Raw genomic sequence first — 22,307 nt, 5'->3', positions numbered from 1 at the left:
GGCCCGCAACTTCAGGCCCGGGCCCGGCCCAGGCCCGGCAAAACAAATCATGTCCCGGCCCGGCCCGGCCCGCGGGCCGGGCCGGGCCCGGGCTTTCGGGCCGGCCCGAGCCCGTGCAGTGCACTAATCTGTATCACATATCTCGGCGGACACCTGAACCGCGCCGTAAGGGAAGGGAGGAAGGTTGGAGTGAAAGAAGAGAGAAAGAGGTGCCGTAGTGGAGGTCTCCAGAATAATTTCGACCACCTGGGGATCTTTACGTGCGCTGACATAGCACAGCACGCAGGCGCCTCTTGCTTTTGCACGTTGCTACAAACTTGTATGCCTAGAACCATGCCTAGAACCATCCTCCATGCCTAGAACGGACTTTTGACGTCATCTTTGCACTAGGCTGTGCCTCTTTAGACGAGGTCCGACCAGAAAGTAAACAGCATTGTAGTGGCTTGACGAAGGCAGCTTCGAGCCTTTTTGTTTTAGTTCCTATGCGGCAAAGTTTGGCTCAAGTTATGACAAAACCGAAAGAACAAGTGCGAAACTGGCAACAGAAAGTGGATTTATGGCTAGTAAACTTTTCAGTAGCCACTCTCCGGATTGCAGCCGAGTCGAGCCAACATGGCGCCGTCCACATCTGTCGACTTTGCGCGACGGTTTTCAGTTCGGTTGAATGTAATTCGTGCTGTGCTGTGATTGTGCATCAAATCATGAGGCCTCAAAGTGGGCGAAAACTGTGAACGACACTAGCCGCTTTTTTATTTTAATCGGCTTATCATTTTCTCCTGAGGGAGTTCGTAAGCAGGACCTAAGGATGAACACCTAACGTGAACGATGAGAATGTTTCGGCGGGCCTGGAGCATGAGGATTGCCAGACTTCGAAAGTAGCCTCAATCTCGAGACTTATATATTCGCCCTGGATTTTCAGTCTGTTAATCAAAAACACTGAGACCAATATCCATCACTTCCTGTGGGTTTGTACGACGCTGAAGCCGACGAGAGTCCGGCACCTGACGGCAGCGAGTCTGTCCGAACAGTCCATAGATTAGTGTCCGCATCAGCGCTCACTCCTCGACTTCATTAGATCGGCCAACCGATTTTCATTCATTTAACCATCCTTTTTTGTGACACTGAGACCAATATCCACCACTTGCTGTGAGTTTGTACGGCGCTGAAGCGGACGAAAGTCCGGCACCTGGCAGCGGCGAATCTCTGTCCGAACAGTCCATTAATCATTTACCGCTTGGATGCAGTGTACGCATCATCGCTCACTCCTCGACTTCATTAGATCAGCCAACCTATTTTCATTCATTTCACTATCCTTTTTTTTTAGCCATCATTACATACACCCTTTATGCCCGTGGGCAGTAAATATCCCTTAAAACAAAACGAGAGGCACCTACCCACGAAGGGGAATTGGCCAGGGTTCAGTGAGGAGGGCCAAGAGAAGAGGATAAACTGGTTGCAAGCTAATGAATGTGCTTAGTGTAACAAATCAAAGATTTAACAAATCGAAGAAGCGTGTTCTGAGCGACGGCACTTTTCCTTCATCATCATAAGGCACGGGGCTTTTGGTGCCCACCAAGGCACAGCAGTGTGGTTGGAATGCATGAGCAACGTGAGACGACTGGAGTGAGTGTGAAGAGCGGGTCGCATTCAGCTCTTTGTTGCGGCACCTCGATTGTGGACTACGGAATGATGCCCATGACTGTGAGACCGTGCGGTGGGTGCTCCATCTTCGCGTCTTGCAATTGCCACTGGGAACAGAGCGACTCATTGGCAGCTTTGTGTAACTGGGCTACGCCGTGGTTATCGAAGTAGGTAAACTATGGTGCAAAGGTCCTGAAGCAAACACTGTTGTGCTCGTTTTATGCATCGAAGGTTACACCACAGGCTTGTTTCATTATGCAGCCATCTCCATGCTGTTGCAGCCTTGGCGACGGCTATGGTCTGACTGTGTGTGGTGCTCCTATCTTTACATGAAAGTGCTGCCATGGGATTGAGCAGCCTCTCGGACAGAGAGGCCAGGAGCAATCGGTCCTGCACAGCTGTTGATACCTTGTCTCTTCGACAGTGTCACATCCATTGCTGCACATTCTCACTCCGATTATGTTATGTGAAACTGTGATCAACCTTTTCAGTTCACTTCCTACCTCACCAGAATCAAAGCTCTATCTAAAGTAAAGGGAGCATAGAAAGAGGTAGCAAAATCTCAGAATTTTGTGGCTGTGGGCACGCACATGACACACTGCCCACAAACCCTTATGCTGTCAACAGCAGGCACCTTGCCAAGAGGCACAATGCAACTCACTTAGGCCGCCACCATTGGGCCTACAATCTGTCCCTATATTGTTGCAGCACGTCATCTCATGCTATTTACAGGCAACTCTCGGAGGAGAGAAGTGGGTAGGGGCAGTCCTATTGTCCTTTGGTTTGGTTTGGTTTATTGGGGTTTAACGTCCCAAAGCACCTCAGGCTATGAGGGACGCCGTAGTGGAGGGCTCCGGGAATTTCGACCACCTGGGGTTCTTTAACGTGCACTGACATCGCACAGTACACGGGCCTCTAGAATTTCGCCTTCATCGATATTCAGCCGCCGCGGCCGGGATCGAACCCGCGACTTTTGGGTCAGCAGCTGAGCGCCGTAACCACTGAGCCACCGCGGCGGGGCTATTGCCCTTTGGAGGGACCAGGAAGCGGCATTTACAAAGCTTAATTAACGCAGACAAGTCATAGGTATTCCATCACTCGTTACCCGACCGCAGTAAATTTTGAGCTAGCTTCAACTCCAAAAATATCTGCTTGTAAAAATTGTGGTCCTCCTCTCTCCGTCAACTCATGGGTGCCGAGACACCAGAAAAAAAAAAAAATTGTAACCTGGCAACCACGCCTCACCCATGAATACATCATCATTGCCGACTTCTGGTTGTCGTGCCTGTATTTCCAAACGTGGGTCTTTGCCTTCCCGCAGATATATCAGTCATTGCCTTTCTCTTTCTTCTTGTCGGTCATTGTCAGCAGTAACGGTCCTGCAGTGGGCGTGGCAGTGGCAAATTGGATCCGTGTGTGCGAAGGCATTGACCTAGCTCACGCACACTGGAGGTGTTCCTGCTGCAGCACAAACAGACGACTTTTCTGGCTACTGGAAGTGTGCCCAGGACGTGGCTGTCATCACTGCAGTGAATGACATCATCTAGTGGCCTAATGCTCACCATGACATCACTATAGTCATGACATATACTGTTTAGAAAAGCAGTTCCCAATAACCGTCACTACATGCTGATCAGTGGCCTGTGAATTTAAAAAAACACAGTTTTTAAAATTGATAATGTTGTCCAAAAAACTGCTGCACCGATATTTCAGACCTTATGAGGTACTCCATCGTGTTGGCAATGTGGATTATGAGGATGTTCCACGTGGAACTGTGGCTATCGGTTGTCGGCAACCACGGATTGACATTGTGCATGTAATGCGACTTAAGCCATACTTCTCACGTGAGAGCGATGACGCTCCCCTTTAAACTGTTCGGGTTCTGCGTTTTAATTTTTTTTTTTCATTTTTTTTTAGCATTGTCTTCCTGCTTTTACTGTTCGTTTACTCTATCCAGCGGCATTCCCTTTCGATTTTCTACATTTTGTTTCTTTTTACTTCTATTTCTGCTTTGTACATACCCTCGCATCGGAACGATATTTTTCTTTTTCGGGGGACTAATGTCACGAACCTGGCTCGAGCTACCTGCGCACTAAGCTGTGATGAGGACGAAGCGGTCACGTTCGCGTGAGGCGTGCTCGAGCTAGCTCTGGTCTGGGCGATTAAAACCTCAGCCGTTCTACGGTTCCCCTCTACATCTACGACTGTGCTCCGTCTGGCCTGTGACAATATATTGCCAGCACTGTTCTAAAGATTTACTTACTGAAAATGATCAAAAGTATCCATTCTACCCACTAAACACACTTGTCAACAATCTTCGTACCCATTTCCTAGTCCCTTTTCCCATTTCCTAGGGACAGCGCCCGTGTTTGTCTGTTACTGTTCCTGTCCCTCGTCTTTGCCTTGCTCTGTGTATTCATCAGCTATGCTGATGTCTAACGCATTGAACGAAGAAAACACGCATGCAAAAATTTAGTGTTCATTGTCCTTTAATCGTGATGTCATGCTACTACCTTCTTGACTTCCAAGCCACTCATGTTTTCGTTCAGGGCACAGATTTTAACGGAATTATCGCTACCTGTTCACCTTTAGTACAGGAGAAGGTCCTCCTGTTTGAAAGTGTAAAGGTGGCCTTCTGTTAGTAATGAATGAAATTAACTTAAAATGCAGCCATTTTAGTTGTTATAGTTTAATGATTACATATAAAAAATGTCATATTGTGTGGAAATGGGTTTAGCAGCCCACTTATGCATTAGTCTCTGTTCGTAGAGAGTTCATAATCCATGATCAGTGACTGCGTGTGCATGACAGTGAAAACAAATTGAAAGAAAATACAGTCGAGATTTTTGTATCTCTGCTGCGTTAAAACTCTAAGAAAAATGTTGCTTCATATTTGCCCTTCCGGAAGCATTCCCAGGCTGGTAGTTGAGAAACAGGCTGTCCCATCATCGTGTTGCTGGCTCACTGTGTTCAAGGACACAGTTCTAAGAGCATCCACTACTCGGCAATGAGGCGTGGACCACTTATTCAGCCCAGCTGGCAAAGCAATTACCTTGGGGTGATGGCAGATGTAGTCCCCACTTTGCAGCCTCGAACCAGCATAGCTCCTTCCATTGCAGCGATTGTACCAAGGTGTACAGATTCTCTTCATTGCCATCTAACGGATGTGAACCTTGTGACATTTTCTGCTGCTAGACGTCCTTACATGTCTTAAATGAAGCATCTTGAATGAGATTGGACCACACAGCTGACATATCCATGCTTTTCTCGCTCGTTGTGTGTGACCCCCAGATTCCGTAGTGTTTAAGTGGCAAGGCTGGTGGCCATCTTGTCTGAGCTAAGCTGTATGGAGAAGTCGAGGTTGCAGGTTTTCATACAGAATCTATTTCGCATATGTTAGATGAGTACTGGTGCAAGTTTGTCTTTGTGTGTCTACATTAATTAGTATCTACTCACATAGAGAGAGGCACGGGGCATTAAAGGGGCCCAGAAACACAATCTTAGTTGACTGTGTTGCCTGTTGATCGCATACAGTGAGTTACAATGGTGCTATTAGCGTCGGTAATACCACGTGTATTCCGTTTTTTAATATTTTAATGTCCTCCCAAAAACAAATTCATGGCTCTGATGGTGTCCCCACACAGTGCAGGTTTTAGCAGCGGATATGACATCACCTGGCGCGAGCTTAATGATTGAACAAACAGTAAATATACTGACACATTTCGTCACCTGTCGGTGTTTTGTATTAGATCAACAAAAACAACTTATTTGTCTTAGATAAAAGCCCTGCAAAGCAAGTAAAATAAACCTACACCACCAGGGGCTCTGGCATTGAAACGACGCTGCCAGTCTCGGCAAGAACGAGTTGCAGAGATCAGGCAACCATGGAGTGCAAACTTCCGCGACGTGCTCTGGCAAGCTGTTTTGATTGGTTGCGCCAGGTGCCGTCATTGGGAGAGCGAAATAGGAGTGGGAAGCCCCGCCAAAATCGAGTTGAGGGCAGCGTTTTGTTTGCTTGCGTTTTGAAATTTCGTCATTGAATAACTCCCGTTCCTGTGCATCGATTCCTGTCATTCTTTTTAAGTCAGCATCTGTGTGACATAAAGAATCCACCTGAAGTATAGCCGGTATCCCCCCAAGCAGTGTTTCGCAACCCCTTTAATTGTTCAGTGCCTTGAGAGCTGTATTAACAATTATTGGGGTCATTTTGAGTTGTGGCTGTATACATCAGGCACACTGTGGCATCCAGTGACACCTCAGGAACTTGAGCAATGAGGGATAAGGGTATAGCAGCAACATGACTGGAAATTATCTCTCCAATGCCGCCTTTCTTATGATTCTTGATGACAAGTCATTTTAATGTGCACACTCAGTGTTTCAATGCAGTTTGTGAAGTATGGTAAATGAGGGTATGAAAATGAATGTTCGGATTAGCTTTCATTATATGCTGTAAGTGGAAAACAGAGAGATTTTTTAATATGAAAGCACTCTATGGCTCATTTCCAACGGAACCCAGTGTTGTTGTCCAGACAAAACAGTCCAAAAACTCCAATGACGTCACCATGGTCCTAGAGACCAGAAGTGCCGTCAACAAAACCGGAAGTTAAAACAGAATTGACGTCGTTAATCCTGAAGTGGGGTCAGCTAAACCGCAAGGGAAAACTGGAAGCGATGTGGCTTCTGACCCTTGAGTTGTGAGTCAGACACACAAACCCTAGGCCATGCAGGCCCGTTTGTACGGCTTGGTTAAAGCGCTGCTTTAAATGTATGCATACGTCGTGTGATCTTTATTAAAGGGGTCTTTGACCTAAAGGCCCCTGAGACATTAGTACTAACTAGTAAACAAACATAGTTAACTGGTAGCCCACGATGCGACACACATGCTTTTGTATTCAGTGCGCATAAGCAGTCTTAAGTGCCCTCCGTAATTATTTTGTTAAGAAGTAAAAGCGTTCATTTCTAATGACTTTAATAAGTTTATTGTTCATAATTTAATCTCTTTCTGCAGTTATACCTGCCCAGAATGACTGTTGCATTTGCTCCTTCTCTTTCGTCCTCAAATTTTGGCTTCATGGCATGAGACAAGAATGCTGAAACTGACATTGACAGTGCTTAGTGGCGTCATTCCGACGCTGTGGATTGTAGTGACAGTATAAAATGATCATATGGGATAGCGGGCTTTAAAGTGCACATGTCCCAAACGCTATTTCAAATCAAACCTTACTGTATGCGTGCGTTATGTACGCTATTTTCACAGTTTACCTTGCAAGACTCTTGCATACGCAATTCTCGCTCATGCTAAAAAAGTGTTTCCAACATGGCAGTGTGCTTCGAAGCAGGGCCCCTTGCTTTGAAGTGAATTTGTCTTGTTACTGGGTTTTTTTAGTGTGTTCACTGGCCATAACTGGCGCATCAAGCTTTTACTTTGTCTCGTCTCACCTGCAGCAAAACTCGTGAGCAATAAATTTCCTTTATTTCTTATTTCGAGCAATGATTCTGCTGCATCAGGGCCTAAAGAAGGATGTCAGTTTGTTGACAAAAATGGTTTCTGTTCTCAAAACCAGATGTCGCCGATGGACGGAAGTTATCCCCAGTGCCCCTGACGGTGACAGATGGCGCCACCTTTCCACAGGGGCTCTGGTTACACGGCCCTGGAGTGAACGATGAAGATGGCAGCTACCGTGACAAGAATGAGGCGGTACTGTGACTCGAAGCGTCAACTGATGGAGCATTGTGTCTAACTGTGCGAAGCCACAGGGTTGGATGTGAATGAAGCCGATGTTTCCCTGCAACTTTTTCTTTTGTTCTTTCATTTTTGTTTTGCCTTTTTTTCTCTTTTTCATCACTCCATTTTGGCTCCCAACTTAGCATTGTCCACCTATTACAAAGGGTATGGCCTCAAGTAGCTGTCTATCTCTCTATCTGTCGTAGCCGCCGCGGTGGCTCAGTGGTTATGGTGCTCGGCTGCTGATCCGAAAAACGCAGGTTCGATCCCGGCCGCGGTGGTTGAATTTCTTTGGAGGAGAAATTCGAGGCCCGTGTACTGTGCGATGTCAGTGCACGTTAAAGAACCCCAGGTGGTCGAAATTTCCGGAGCCCTCCACTACGGTGTCTCTCATAGCCTTAGTCGCTTTGGGACGTTAAACTCCATAAAACCAAACCAAACCAATCTATCTGTCATTGCATCTCCACTTGCATATGTGGCAAGCAGCATAACACCCTATGGAATGCTTGCGGTTAGTGTTCATAAGCATGCATACGCTATTCCAAAACTGCCTAATTTTCCTTCAGTGTCTGGCACGTAGACAGTGTCTATGTGATTTCCAATCATATCTGCATACACTGCGAACAGAAGACAAGCAGAGGACGAAGCACGGAGGAACATTTTCAACGCATTCTCCTGAGTGACTGAGGAGGTCTCTAGTGTCAATAGTGCTGCAAGAGAGTTATGAGATAGAATGCAGTTGCATTAAATAGCTTATTTATTCTCTAATGGCAAAACACTTCAACCTTTTAAGGTGCAGTTTATCATTTTCATTGAGAACCAATATTTTTTTCGCCTAAATAGTATATCCAGCCCTAGAAAGCCAGTTCTTCAGTTTTTTTGAAGGAAAACATCAATAAAAAATGTTTTACACGAATGTTCAACATTTTAGTGTGATAGCATTTAAAAGTCGTTTTTTACGAAATGCCCTGATTGGTTGAGAGGGTCGTGAGGTGATCAGCACCAACAAATTTAAAAATCTGAGTACTAGAATGTTTAAGTACCTTCCATTGGATTAACACATGAGATTATGCTAACTTTACCCACTCCTCCACTCTAATCCATCCACTGATCCTCCCTAATCCGCACCAACCCACCCGCTAATCCCCAGGAATCTACCTTAATCCATGAACTAATGCACCTTATTTCATTTTCTAAGGTGGACTTGCTTCCAAAATTTGGGGGGTCATTTGGAACAATTGGGGTGGACCAACTTCCAAATGTTATCCCATTTTCTTCATTTAGAATAAGGTTCAGGACGCACTCCCAAGTTATTATTTACAATCTGTCATAATAATTTGAAACCCCAATATTAAAATACCATTTATGAAATTAAAATCACCGGGTTTGGTATTTATTTTTTGTTTCGAAGGCACACATAGGCATGAAACTCGGGAAATAAATTGACATTGGTGCTGGTGGCAAAATCTGCTGGCACGTCCTGCCAAGCTTATTATTTGCTGCTTTTCTAGGTGGCACAAGAAAGCACCCTTTTGAAGAATGCGAATGGAAGAAGCGCAGCGGTTCAAGCATCCCACCTTAAGCTGACTCTGCTTTTCAAGTCCGCACTTCAGGCAATCAAGTACAGTGACTGCCCTCATGATCATTTGATCATATACTGAAATCACATTGCCTGATTTTGCTGTGGCTGATTCTGGTTGTGTGTAGCTCTTGTTGAAATTCCGTTATTGCAACCCATGTGGTTTACAGTTTTTGTGCTGTTTTGAAGCGCGTAAAATGTTGTAAGATGACAAAACATGTAAAAGTAGCGTGTGTGAAGGATTCTGGCTTAAATTTCTGTCCTTCAAACAACTTTCTTTAGTGTAGCATTAGAGGCCTAAGTCCAAGAAGAAACGTCTGTTGACAGTGCTCACTAAAGCCTCTCTCTCCACTTTCAGAGGAAAGGAGGAGAGAGAGGGAAGACAAAGAGAGGGTGGGAGGCGATGGGTGGTGGTTGAGAAAGGCCTTTAATAAATGTCTCTATGTCACTCAGTCGCTGCGCAACGAGAGTACATAAATGCATATAAGAGAACCCAAAGCGAATATGCCTAATGGTAACGGATTCCTGCCGCATCAGTTGTAGTGTATCGATTGTGCGCACTTTTTTGTCAACTGTTAAGCAGGTGATCTTTGGTAAGTAGAGTATCTGAAATGCTTTAAAGGACAACTGAAGTGGTTTTAGAATTCGATAAGTTTAAGGTTGCCGAATGAGTGAAATGTGCTAGTAAAGCCTGCGAAACCGTTTTGCTCTAGCATTTGAAATGATGGCGTAATCACCGAATAAAGTCGTCGTCGGCGTTCAGCTTCTCTGGAGTGCACAGCGATAGGCAGAGGCCCCGATAATGACGTCACGTATGACGGCACTACGTTTCCAGCGAAGAAAGGGTTATTCCATGGAAGAAAACCGACGCCATCGAAGGTGAAGCTCACAATGCATTGTTTGCCGCCATCTGACGACGCACAGCAGCATGTAGGTGTAAGCAGTGGACATTGAAATTTCGGAAACAATGACGTCATTGCTGAGTTTCCTCGCACTCCTCCAAAGTAGTGAGGAGAAGCCTAAACAATGTCGCGGTTTAATTCGACGATTATGTCACCGATTTAAATGCTAGTGCAAAAATACTTTGCATGCTTTACCTAGAAGTGTGATAGATTCGAATTCTTAAATAATCTCGAATTCTCAAAAAACCGTTTCAGCTTCCCTTTAAGCTTGTATTTCAGCTCCAGCTTAGTTTAGTTTTGGCTGCCCCAACTTTGTGAATGTAGATCAATGCTTGTTATACCTGTTGATTTTTCACCACAACTAGTGAACTTATTCGGTTATTTGAACGTGAGGCAGTCACTTTGCAGTGGTATAGTTGCCTGGCATTTTTATTTCTTTCTTTTTTTTTGGGGGGGGGGGGGGGGGGGAGGTGCTGAAAGAGAAAATTGGCGGACGAGGCCTGTCTGCACACAAACATTTAATTTCTGTTGGATGTAAGTTGGTGTTGCTCGCAGATTGCTCTTTGACATGGAGGTGATTGAATGATAAACAGTTTTTAACAGTTTGTCATTAGTCCCTAAGTGTTTTGCCATTGAAAAATGCTCATTAACAGATGACACGATTGTTGAACCCAGAGTTGTTATTTTATTTAAATTTCTTGTTCTGTTTAAATTATTCTGGACAAACTGAAAATGTACCTCAGTGCAACTGAATGACCAGGATTGGTGTCGACAATTATTTTTGTCTCGCTAAATGTCCAACATTGTTCGACTAAATTGTGGATGCTCTGGTTGGTTGTTATGAGGATTGATTTTATCCACGTACTTTCTGGCTATTGTATGTGTTTTTCAGTACTGCAAACATTGCTGTCAAGGTACAATGTTTTCCATTGCACGTGGTTAAGGTTGTGTGTATTTGTGATGGTTGACAATTATGCTCGTTTGTACCTTTATTGCAGTTTAATAGTTCTTGGGTTGTTTCTGTGGTCATGTGGGTGCTATAATTACATTCGTGCATCATAGATCTTAGTATTACTAATGGCAAAAGTTGCAGTATTGTTTTCTTACAGGCTTTACATGTTTAAGGATTATAACCAGAGTTGTAGATATGTGCCATATGGATACCAGTGTCTCTATTTACATTATTTCTGTTTCTTCATGTAAAGTCACGAGAATGAGAGACAGGGTGTAACTCTTGTTGACATTGTCATATTTAATTGGTGTTGTAATATATATATACGAGGTGTTTCCATAACTTGAGCCAAAGATTAACAACAGTGCTGCACCACAGCTGTGTGAGACCAACAACATACTGTTTCCAGTTGTGTGGTGCTCGTCTGGGTATTTTTTATATTCCACTTAATTAGTTTACTAAATAAAAAATTATGCAAAATTTTTAATATTCTTTTAAGGGTAGAGTGCCTTGCTTTAAGTTGTAGAGGGAGTTAAGAAGCAGCTGATCCAGATTTTCGTAGCAGCGTATCTCCTATGTGGCCCTTTTTTCAAACGTCTATAGAAAGCCCGTGAAATATGAAAAAAAAATTACTTGACTCTGCACTTCCGCTACCATATTGTAGTGCTGCCAAATGCGTTCTGAGTGGACGTAACCCGCATTATCGTTGTCTTGGAGTGATCGACTGACGCTTTTGTTGGCAGTCTTGAAAGTGCGTCAGCACATTTTTATAGAACATGGCACGTGGCATGCTGTGATACGTGATATATGATAGGCAGGCTGCCAACAATGAATAGTTTGGGGCGACCTAAATGGAAATAAAAATAATAAGCCCCTGCCTGCACCTAATACATACAACAGGCTTAACCCAATTCGAAAATAAAAGAATAGGCCCGTGGGCAACTGCTAATTTTACCACCGGTAGGTGGAAAGGAAAAAGGAAAAGGGAAAAGCTACTGTAGCGACCCACAGCCGGGGGAGCGGGCCCGGGGAGACTCCCCTGATCTCCCCTGGGAAGTAGCGGGAAGGATGGGTAAAAGGGATGGGTTGAATGGTTGTCACGAATGGGTTAGGAATTGTGAATGGGAATGGGGACAGCGAGGTTTTTGCTCTGATCCTTCGATTATCTCGACTCCATTTCTAGCCTGCCTGGCCAGGGCAGGGAGAGCATCGAGACTGCCCAATGGTGCGGCCCCACTCACGGGATGCCCGACCACCCACCATACGCAGCGGGCTCCGACTGCCAGAGACAGGAGAACCTAACACGGGGTCAGCTACCTGGGGCCCTCCACGACCCCAGGGGGAGTTTCCGACCAGCCAGCTACTTACCGTTGAGTGCTTTTCGCGGTTTTTCAGACACCGGAAGTATGTGTGATGTGATCCAGCCAATAGAGGCTTAGGTCGTCTGCCTAACGGCCCCCCGGCCCTCGGCATCATGACCTAACACCTCCGTGGGGACCCATCTGTGCTTCCAACCAACCAACCGTGCACTTATTTTCTCCCCTAGCTTGCTCTTCTCCTACTGAGGAGGGAGTGTTCAAGGCCGGGCGACCGGGCCACAAACCAAGAACGTGGCTGAGGGTGAGATGGCCCGGGCCTACTCTATCGGTACTTCACAACATCGACGGTTTTTGCTGGACGCTTTCGAGGTCGTACTACGCTCCCATCCTCCGGCGACCCGCAAAGGCCATTACAGCCCTGTGGCCGGCCGTAAGGCCACTTCCCCAAGGCGCTGTTTCAGAGCCTGGCTACTGTGAATCCCCGTGCGGACCTGGTTTCTCCGTAACCAGAAACCGACGCGTCGGTAGCCAGACTTGCACGCCCCCGCGTGCGAAGGGAAGTAGCATGTATCTGAAAACCTTTGGATCTTTTGACATGCCTTCCGTGACGGATTTCATGGGTCCAACCTGACTATAAACCCAAGCCTGCCTTCGCTCATGCATCGGATCTCACACGCGCGACTCTGCCCTCACAGTCGCCTGGGAGTCGCTGCCACTCCCATGGGGTTTTGCATCCCCGGAGGATGGGTCCCGGCCGTCCCATCCCCACCGCTGGCATTGCACCGGAACAAAGCCTAGTAGCCGAAACTACACCGGCCCGTATCCGTTGGCAGGGGGGGTTGGGGGCACGAGCAGGCTGCACAGTCAGATTTCATATTTGATTGATCCTGAGCTCCTTTTCAGGCCTCCTTAGAGGGCGAGCACTCAGCTCCACCAATAGTAGGCCCTCGGCGTCGAGCGCACTCCCACACCACAGAGAACGTTTTGCCGGGATCTCCGACCGTCCGAGACAGGGAAACCTACGGGGGCTCGACAAGGATCTCCTCCCCCAAGCCAGGTTCCGCCACCCCGACCGTCCGACACTACTAAGATGATGAAGTTTTCACACCACTCGTTCAGTGCTTCGGCTCTTACTCCAAGGTAGTCACACACACAGCGGGAACCCTTTCACGGTTTTCACAAACGATGCTCCACCGGCGATCGACCCTGACATAGTATGTGAGACTCCTGCATTTGCCTGGAGTCTCAGTTGATGTCCGCAGTTCTCATCGCATGCTACCACGAGATAGCACGCTCAATGTCTCCCTGCGATTTCGTCAGGTCTACTAATCGTTGTTCAGTATAACTGCCGGGCTTTCCCAAGTTTCTGGGCTTACTGGCCTCCCGAATGGGCTACTAACTCCATCACTTTTCGAGCCTAAGGGTGACTTCCCCAAAACCCAAGCTTGGTTCGCCCAGCCGCATGCCCCCGTGAGGCACCGAGCTCTTCGGAATCGGAAACCAACGTGTCCACGGCTGGGTGGTACACCCTCGTACCGAGAGGGAACCGTGTGGCTTTAATTTTGACATTTGAAACGACCGCGTCTACCCACGCCAAAAAGCAAACAAGTCGTTCTAGCCACCAGTTCTGCTTTTTTAGCCGGATTCCCCGTACCCAGTCCGTACCAAGAATTCGGACCTGCCCCCCCACTGCAGCAACGGGCATCGTGGGCGCGACACGCTCACAATGTCACGGAAAGACTGCTGTACCCTTTCCTGGGGACTCACAACCCCTAGAGTGGGTTCCGGCGGCTCCACTCACCGCTGTGCGTTGCACCGAAACAAAGCCTAGCAGCCGAAACCGCACCGGTCCATATTTGGTGGCAGGGGGGGCCACGAGCAGACCGCACAGTCGGATCCCCCCCCCCCCCCAACAATCAGAACAAAAAAAAAGAAAGAAAAGGAAAGCAGTGAGGATATCTTTATTTGTATCGTTGTGCAGTCCGTTGAACTGAGTGATGGCCACTCACTGGGGCATGGTCCGCACTCATGTTTTGTTTGTTCAAAACGTGGTTGGCAGCACTGCAGCAGAATAGTGCATGAGCGCAGTCATGTGATTCTTTTTCATATTTCATGGCTTTCTTTAAATGCCAGAAAAAAGGACCATGCAAAAGGCATGTTGCAACAAAAAACTGGATCGGTTGTTTCTAAACCCCTCCACAACGTAATGAAATGCACTATGGCCCTAAAATGAATAACAAAAATTTTCCACAATTCATCTCAGCAAAATAATTTATTAAATAGAATGAAATATATACTCAGAGAAGTGCCATTTGATAGCAAACAATATTTTGTTGGTCTCGCCCAGCTGCTGTTTCCTGCTGTTTTAATTCTCGGCTCAAGTTATGTGAAACACCCTGTATAACAAAAGCATTTTGTAGCCCCTTCGGTCCTAGCTTATCTTGCTTCTGTTGGAACTGAAAACATTGTACTACATTTGTTTGCCTTTTCTATCTTCGTTCTTTCACTGTTGTGTTCCAGTCAATGTTTTATAAAGTGTGCTATGCACGCTTGTTTGTCGTCTGCAGGATTAATAGTCGTTTTGCGCCACAAACTTCTGTTGCTCTAAGGCCACTGCTTTATCTTACTGGTACTCACCCGTAGGGCAAAAACATGGAAACTAACAAAAAGGGTTCAGCTTTAATTGAGTACAATACAGCAGGGCATGTAATGCGAAGGCAAGATAACCGCTGGTCCTTAAGGGTAACGGAGTGGATTCCAAGAGAAGGCAAGCGTAGCAGGGGGCGGCAGAAAGTTAGGTGGGCGGATGAGATTAAGAAGTTTGCTTGGATACAGTGGCCACGGCTGGCGCAGGACAGGGTTAATAGGAGAGACATGGGAGAGGCCTTTGCCCTGCAGTGGGCGTAGTCCGGCTGATGATGATGATGATGAATACAGCAAGCAAAATGATAGATATGACATTAAGAGACAGGAAGAGGGGTCAGGTAGGCGGTGCAGCTAGCTCTGAACTGGGTTAATTAGAGAGACATGGGAGAGGCCCTTTTCCTGCAGCGGGCGTAGTCAGGATGATGATGATGATGATGATGAAGCCACTGCTGGATGGCTGTAGCAAGTAAGTTCCTGTGACAAATCGCAATGCATCAAAGATACGGTTTTCTTAAATGCAATGCAAGGCCTAGCAGGGCTGGAGGCAGACAAAATACCTGCCACCATAGCCTTGTGGCTGAGGCATTGTGTTGCCGAGCATAGGTGTTATGGTTTCACTTTCTTACCATTTACATTTCACCAGGAACAAAGATCTAAAACGGCCCTCTGCTGCGACCTTGATACACCAAGTCGTGATGCAGTCAGAATCAGTTTAAGAATGTCCCGCAGTGGCTTCCATCGTAGCTTCAGTGAAGCTGCAGATTATAAGGTCCTGTTAGTTGTTAAAGGATTATAAGGCGTACATTTATTCTCTACCTTAGCCTTCCCTTATGGAGTAAATTCTGCTTGATAACCGTACTTTAGCTGTAGTCATTCTTCAGTCACTTCAGTAAATTTCTGCACATAAAAATGCATTTAAAGTGTAGCATTTAGTGGCAGATGCAATAGCTAGAGTGGATGAAGATTCCAGTGTTGTCTTACAGTTTTTCTGGAGCACATATATTGGTATTTAGAATCTACTGTTACATTCGTGCACTTGGAACACTTTTTTTATATAAGTTTGCACTATATAGAACACTTTTTTGCAGACATGTTAAGAAGGGGCGAGTAACACTTTGCGGTGCGTGCCTCACTGTGTTGCTCATTCCTTCCGAACCTGCATGCAGAAAAGTGCTACTTTGCAGCACGCAAATATATAGGTGCCATCAAAAGTAAATGGAAGGCAATATTAACAAAAAAGTTTAATCATTGCCTCCCCTATTCTTGCATCCTTGAATACATATGTGCAGCCTAATTGTGATTGTGCGAATTGCACTGTGCACCAACAAACATGGACCATTATGCTTTAGGTTTAAAGAAATTCAATTTTTTTTGACAAAGTCGCCTTCCATTTACTTTTGACGGCGAGTGTACAGTGGTGAGCAGCCTTGTCTAGAGCGCTTGAGCAGTGCGCACTTGGTAACAAAAACCGAAATTAGAGAGCAGCCCCTCATTACAGGGCAAAGTTTTTGTGCCTGCTTTGTTTACGAGGCTATCTGGCGCTACTTCCGTGCAAGCGTTGCAGCTGGACCCTAGAGGCTGCCACAAAATCTGGATTTGTTTGCAAGGAAGTGCACCGCCCGAGCGCTCTAGACAAGGCTGCTCACCACTGTACATGCAGTGTTTAGCCAAGTGCTTCAATCTCAAGCAATACTTTCTCTTTTTTTTTCCTCTCCCAGGGGAATTTTTAATAGTGGCAAGTTTTGGAGCAAATGGTGCCAGTGATGCAACGCTTCCTGGCCAGGAGTACGATATATCCGCTTCTACTGCAAGCACAGCCACCTTTGGCAAAGAGATAGGAGCCAACGCCGTCAAGGACCGGACTGTCAGTTTTGAAACCTCTGATGCCTCCGCAGATACAGCGGTGACGTTTGACGGTGTCAACCAGGAGACGCGGCTGTGGTGCTGTCAGGTCTGTTCGTTCACCACGAGCAGCGAGGCATCGCTCACTCAGCACCTTTGGAATCACACCAGCAAGAAGTCACATAAGTGTGGCCTTTGCTGGCACACATTCTCGAAAAAAGGCCATCTGCAGGACCACATGCGAACCCACACGGGAGAGAGGCCTTTCAGGTGCAGCATCTGTTCCCGACAGTTCACCCAGAAATCAGCCTTGGAACGTCACAAGATGTGTGTGCACAAACTATTCAAGGGCACCTGAAATTAAGCACCGTCTCTTGCTTCTTTATTTTCATATCTGAATGGATGGATGGATGATAATGGCTTTACCCTTTGTACCGGGCGCTAGCTTTCGCCACCTAGCCTATACTTCCCCCATTGTTAATTTATTTTTCTTTTCCCTTTCTTTCCCTTTCGCTCCTACAATATCTAGTCTGTCTATCCTTTTCCCCTCCAAATTCACCCCTCTCTTGATTTCCGCCACCAATCCTGCAACCTCCCCTTCGTCAATGTCACGCTTTTCCCATCCACTCGCCTGTCCTCCCCAGCAAATCCCAGCGCTATCTCTATGGCTGTTGCTGCCCCCTCTAGGAGGGCTGGGCGGAGTTCTGCGCACCTCAGAACCAAGTGCTCTATGGTCTCCGTTTCCGTTTTACAAGCAGAGCACAAAATATCCACTTCTTCAAATTTGGACCTATACGTTTTTGTTCTCAGAGTCCCTGTCCTAGCCTCAAAAAGCAGTGAACTGCCCCGCGAATTATTGAATAATCGCTCTTTTTTGATGTCCTGTTTTCGTGTCCTATATATACCTAGCGCCGATTTTTCCTGCATTCTTTCTTTCCACATCTTTCTTTCCGTCTCCTTTACCTCCGCTTTCACGTTAATATTTTGTTGCGTCCCATCCTTCACACGTAAATACTTCGTTCTTAGCTTTTGGGTTCTATTAGTCTAATTTGTGTTAATACTTTTCATGTACATATACTTGTACACCTTTTTTGCCCACCTTGTTAAAGACTCGGCAAGGTTGCCAACTGGGTTTATTACATGACTATTACTGCTGTGTCATTGTGACCTGCATCTTATCTGGTCGGGGGGCTCAAAGGCGAGTGCCCCCCCCCCCCCCCCCCCTTCTCTTTTCTGTGCTGCTCTTAATGTGCACATACTATTCAGGTATCGCCTTCTCTAGTCACTGGTACTCACTGCTTTTTTTCTATGCCATTTGGAAAGGATGTTTGATGTGAGGATGTAAACTGCAGTAGTGACCTGATGCGGTAGCAATGAAGTGCATGTCTTCTTAGCGATGCATGACAGCATATAAATAGCGACTACTGCATACACGATTCCATAAATGCAGCTTCTGAAAAATTTACTTTGTTTCTATGCCTGGTCTACCTGTAGAAAGTGTGGGTTTGCCAAGATGGCTGAATTTTAAGTCAGCTCTCTTTGGGACTCATGGGTGCCCTCAAGTGGAATTCATTGATGACCTGTGCATTTCTCTTGTGCATCATTCAATAATAAAGGACACTAATTGGCGAGGGCAAGTTTTTTTTTTATTTCGCACAAAAAATCTGGCGGTCACGGCAGATGAGTATGGCCTATAAAACTGTGGTCAAATATTGGTCTAGCTTCTGCAACCTGAGATAGACATGCTTCTAAACAATCACGGCTGTGCAAGAATACTGTTGCCATGCATAAGTCGACGTTTTTTTTAAATTTCCTTCCAAAGTTGGGGGTCGACTTATAATCGGAGTCGACGTATATGCGGAGTCTTAAAGGTGCAGTGAAGAGGAATCTGAACTCGTCTTCTTGCTGCGGGAGCTCAATCTACACGTTCCGAGCATTCTTTGAAACTTTGACTTATTGCCTTGTGTGGCCGATTTCCTTAATTAAATCGAATTAACATCCGGCTTCCGCCTTTTTTTTTCGAATTCTCCCCGTATGGTGGGCGGAGTCGACCAACGCATGGAGTGCCTTTCATCCAGTCCCATGGCGGCTTGCCACTCTGCCATCGGCGGAGTAATATGTAGTAATCCATAGTAGCAAATAGTCCGCGTGTATTTTTATTTCTGTGGGCTTATTTTGCGGCTATATTGTCTGCGAATGAAACTATTTATTCACGGAAACCTAAGAAACAAAACAAAGCGAAAACAGAGCCTCCACGGAGCTGGCAGAAAGGCTCTCCACGCGTTTGTCGACTCCGCCCACCATATGGGGAGATTTAAAAAAATAAAGGCGGGAGCCGCACGTTAATTCGATTTAATTAGGAAAATCGGCCACACAGGGCAATAAGTCGAAGTTTCTAAGAATGCTCGGAACGTGTAGATCGAATTCCCACGGCAAAAAGACAAGTTCAGATTCCTCTTCAGTGCACCTTTTAAGTCGGCCTATATGCGGGGTCAAAAGTACTTTCGACCGAGTCACGTATAATATCTCGCCCAGTGCGCTCGTAATTCCATAATAGTTGTCAGACAAGGCGCAAAAGTGGATCTGCTTAAAAAAACTTGAATTTGAGATATGCGCCAAAGGTTTGTTTTAATACGATAGCAACTTGTTATCGACAAACCAGCGGCAGCAGTGGCTCATAAGATGATGACCGCGACTGTGTCCTCACAAGCGACGACGACGTCAGAGATGTCTCGTGAACGAATAAATGTTTCTTTATGTCTCGGCCTTCTGAAAAACTTTTTGGCCGAGCCAGGACCGCAGGGTGCGGCAGCGTTGAGCTAAATTCGGAGTATAACTTTTTTTGCCCAAAGGGGGTCGCAAGTTGGGGGGTCGACTTATAATCGAAGGCGACGTATAATCGGCAATATGCGGTAGTTTGATGCTGATATTTAGATGGTCACCTGCCTACTGCATGCACTAAAAAAATGTATGTAAATGAAATGAGCAGCAGCTTCCTTCATACGGTCTGTGCCTTTCACGGCAGGGAAAATATACATAAAAGGCAGGCATCGCTGGTAAAACCATATGGCTTAACTGGCTAGTGTGTTATTTTGCTTACCTTTCCACTAATATGAGGTCTCATTGATTGTTGGATGATATTGTCCTTCACTGCAAGAGAAAAGTATACAACAGCTGTTTCTTACCAGTACTCACCTATGGCGCAGAAACGTGGAGGCTAACAAAGAGGGTTCAGCTTAAGTTAAGGACAACGCAGCGAGCTATGGAAAGGAAAATGATAGGTGTAACGTTAAGAGATCAGAAGAGGGCGGAGTGGGTGAGGGAACAAACACGGGTTATTGACATCTTAGTTGAAATAAAGAGGAATAAATGGGCTTGGGCAGGGCATGTAATGCGAATGCAAAATAACCACTGGTCCTTAAGGGTAACGAAGTGGATTTCAAGAGAAAGCAAACGTAGCAGGGGACGGCAGAAAGTTAGGTGGGTGGATGAGATTAAGAAGTTTGCTGGGATACAGTGGCGGTAACTGACAAAAGACAGGGTTAATTGGAGAGTCATGGGAGAGGCCTTTGCCCTGCAGTGGGTGTAGTCAGGCTGATGATGATGATGCAGTCTTCAGCAGCATGTCATGACTGCATCGCAATCACATTTATGTGCAAGTTCATATTGAGTGTTTGCAGGTACAAGGCTACTTGTAATGCTCTATGCTTTCTTTTATAATTTCACGCTTTTGTACAGATGGTCCGTCTCACTCTGGCATATTCAGCGTCATATGTATAAAGTTTACATTGCACACTGTAAATATCTAGGATCATTGTTTCTTTTGGTGCTGGTAACAGTAAGCCTGTACAGCGCTGTTCTGATGAAGTAGGGTGCATTGTCTCAGTGTGCTCTGCAGAGCTAACAACTTAACCTGGCTGTATTTGCTTAGTGTTTCACTTGGCTGGCGTGCCCTGAAATTTTGTATCTGCAAAATTTGTGCTTTGTTCTATGGTTAGTGTTGTCTCTTGCTAAAAGTACCTTGCCTTGCTGCATGCAAGTGTGAGAGATGTTATGGCTAGTCATGGAGTTGAATCTTTGCTCTGTGCCTTTAATGCCTGTGTTAAGTTGAAGGAAAGGCAATAAGTACAAAGTCCTACTAACTCGGGCTTTGTTGGTTCGACGATTGCTAGTGAACGTGTTCGTATTACTCTGGCTGTAGCTATCATTATTTAAATGATGCGCTTATGCATGTTGATCTTTCAGCTGCCCTATGTATAATGCCGACAGGCTATGCTCTTAGTATATCGTGCATTTGTTTTGATTCTAGTGCACATAACATCGAAATAGAGGTGGTGGTCATCAGGCAAACACATATTTATAGAGGCATTGCAACTTTTCTGCAGCAAAGCGTTTGGTTGCAAGGAAGCACTTCTATCAGTTTTGTTAATGCCTAACCTTTGATCTGATCTGTCTTTGCTGTCTCTGTTCGGTACCTTTTGGCGAGGGCAAGTACCTTTTAGGTACTGAACAGAGACCTAAATATTTGTTGTACAGAGTTTTTGTACAGTTTTTTGTACAGTATTTGTTGCACAGAGATCTAAATGTTTGTTGTAAACTTTTTTCTTAAACGCACATTTTTTTTTCATTGCTTAATAAATGAACTGCTCCAAATTACTGTGCTCTCTGTCCACCTTGAGTGGATTTCCTTTGTTTAATTTGTTGTCAGTGTTCGTTGTGTACCAAGTTGTTCAATTTGTTGCATTTGTTCTAGAAGCTGTTAAAGGTGCACTGAAGAGGAATCTGAACTCGTCTTTTTGCCACCGGAACTCAATCTACACGTTCCGAGCATTCTTAGAAACTTCGATTTATTGCCCTGTGTGGCCGATTTCCCTAATGAAATCGAATTAACGCCCGGTTCCCGCCTTTTTTTTTTAATTCTCCCTCGTACTGTGGGCGGAGTCGACCAACGCAAGGAGTGCCTTTCACCCAGTCCCGTGGCGGCTTGCCGCTCTGCCATCGGCGGAGTAATACATAGTAGTCCGTAGAAGCAAATAGTCCGCGCGTATTTTTATTTCTGCAGGCTTATTTTGCAGTTATATTATCTGCAAATGAAACTATTTATTCGCGGAAACCTAGAAAACAAAATGAAGCGAAAGCAAAGCCTCCACGGAGCTGGCTGAAGGGCACTCCACGCGTTGGTCGACTCCGCCCACCATACGATGGAGAATTAAAAAAAAAAGGTGAGAGCCGGGCATTAATTCGATTTACTTAGGGAAATCGGCCACACAGGGCAATAAGTCGCAGTTCATAAGAATGCTAGGAACGTGTAGATGGAGTTCTCGCGGCAGAAAGACGAGTTCAGATTCCTCTTCAGTGCACCTTTAAGTATATACAGCATGTGTTAAGAGGAATGATTTGCAAATAACAATGAGACTTTTATGATTGTACTGCAAGAATCTAATGAGATAGGCAAACAATCCTGCCAGTTTTTCTTGATATGCGTTACCACTTCAAACTGCATAGAAACCATGGCACAATTGTATGGGCCGGTTCAAATCGAAGTAATGATCTGTTCTTCATTTCACTTTGGGAATTTGTCAAGCGGCATACTTTTAGCTCCTTATACTCTCTCGTGTTCATCTTGTGTATTCTTGCACATTCTACTGGTCTTATCTCTCACCGCTATTGTTATCCAACAGCTGTTTCAACTGTGCATGGT

At 45.6% G+C, this 22,307-nt stretch overlaps 1 protein-coding gene across 5 annotated transcripts; it reads left to right on the top strand.

The window, feature by feature from the left end:
* Positions 1-223: 223 nt before the first annotated feature.
* On the top strand, positions 224-18,547 carry LOC149327817 (uncharacterized). 5 transcript variants are annotated; one of them, XM_089563091.1, is made up of 5 exons: positions 224-1,714; positions 7,206-7,339; positions 8,878-8,987; positions 11,983-12,168; positions 16,483-18,547. In XM_089563091.1, the coding sequence occupies exons 1-5, from the start codon at positions 1,597-1,599 to the stop codon at positions 16,526-16,528; spliced, it is 594 nt and encodes a 197-aa protein (XP_089419217.1). In that variant the 5' UTR covers positions 224-1,596; the 3' UTR covers positions 16,529-18,547. The 5 variants fall into 5 exon arrangements, 2 of the variants coding, with proteins under 2 accessions (XP_089419217.1, XP_089419216.1); XM_089563090.1 differs by lacking the exon at positions 16,483-18,547 and having other exon boundaries at positions 11,983-16,154; XR_016286203.1 differs by lacking the exon at positions 11,983-12,168 and having other exon boundaries at positions 224-7,406.
* Positions 18,548-22,307: the final 3,760 nt, after the last annotated feature.

Source organism: Amblyomma mixtum, chromosome 10 (genome assembly GCF_055824585.1).
Source record: "Amblyomma mixtum isolate Tamu chromosome 10, ASM5582458v1, whole genome shotgun sequence".
Lineage (NCBI taxonomy): Eukaryota > Metazoa > Arthropoda > Arachnida > Ixodida > Ixodidae > Amblyomma > Amblyomma mixtum.
The sequence above is the reverse complement of the archived record's forward strand: the minus strand, read 5'-3'. Positions and strand labels throughout refer to the sequence as shown.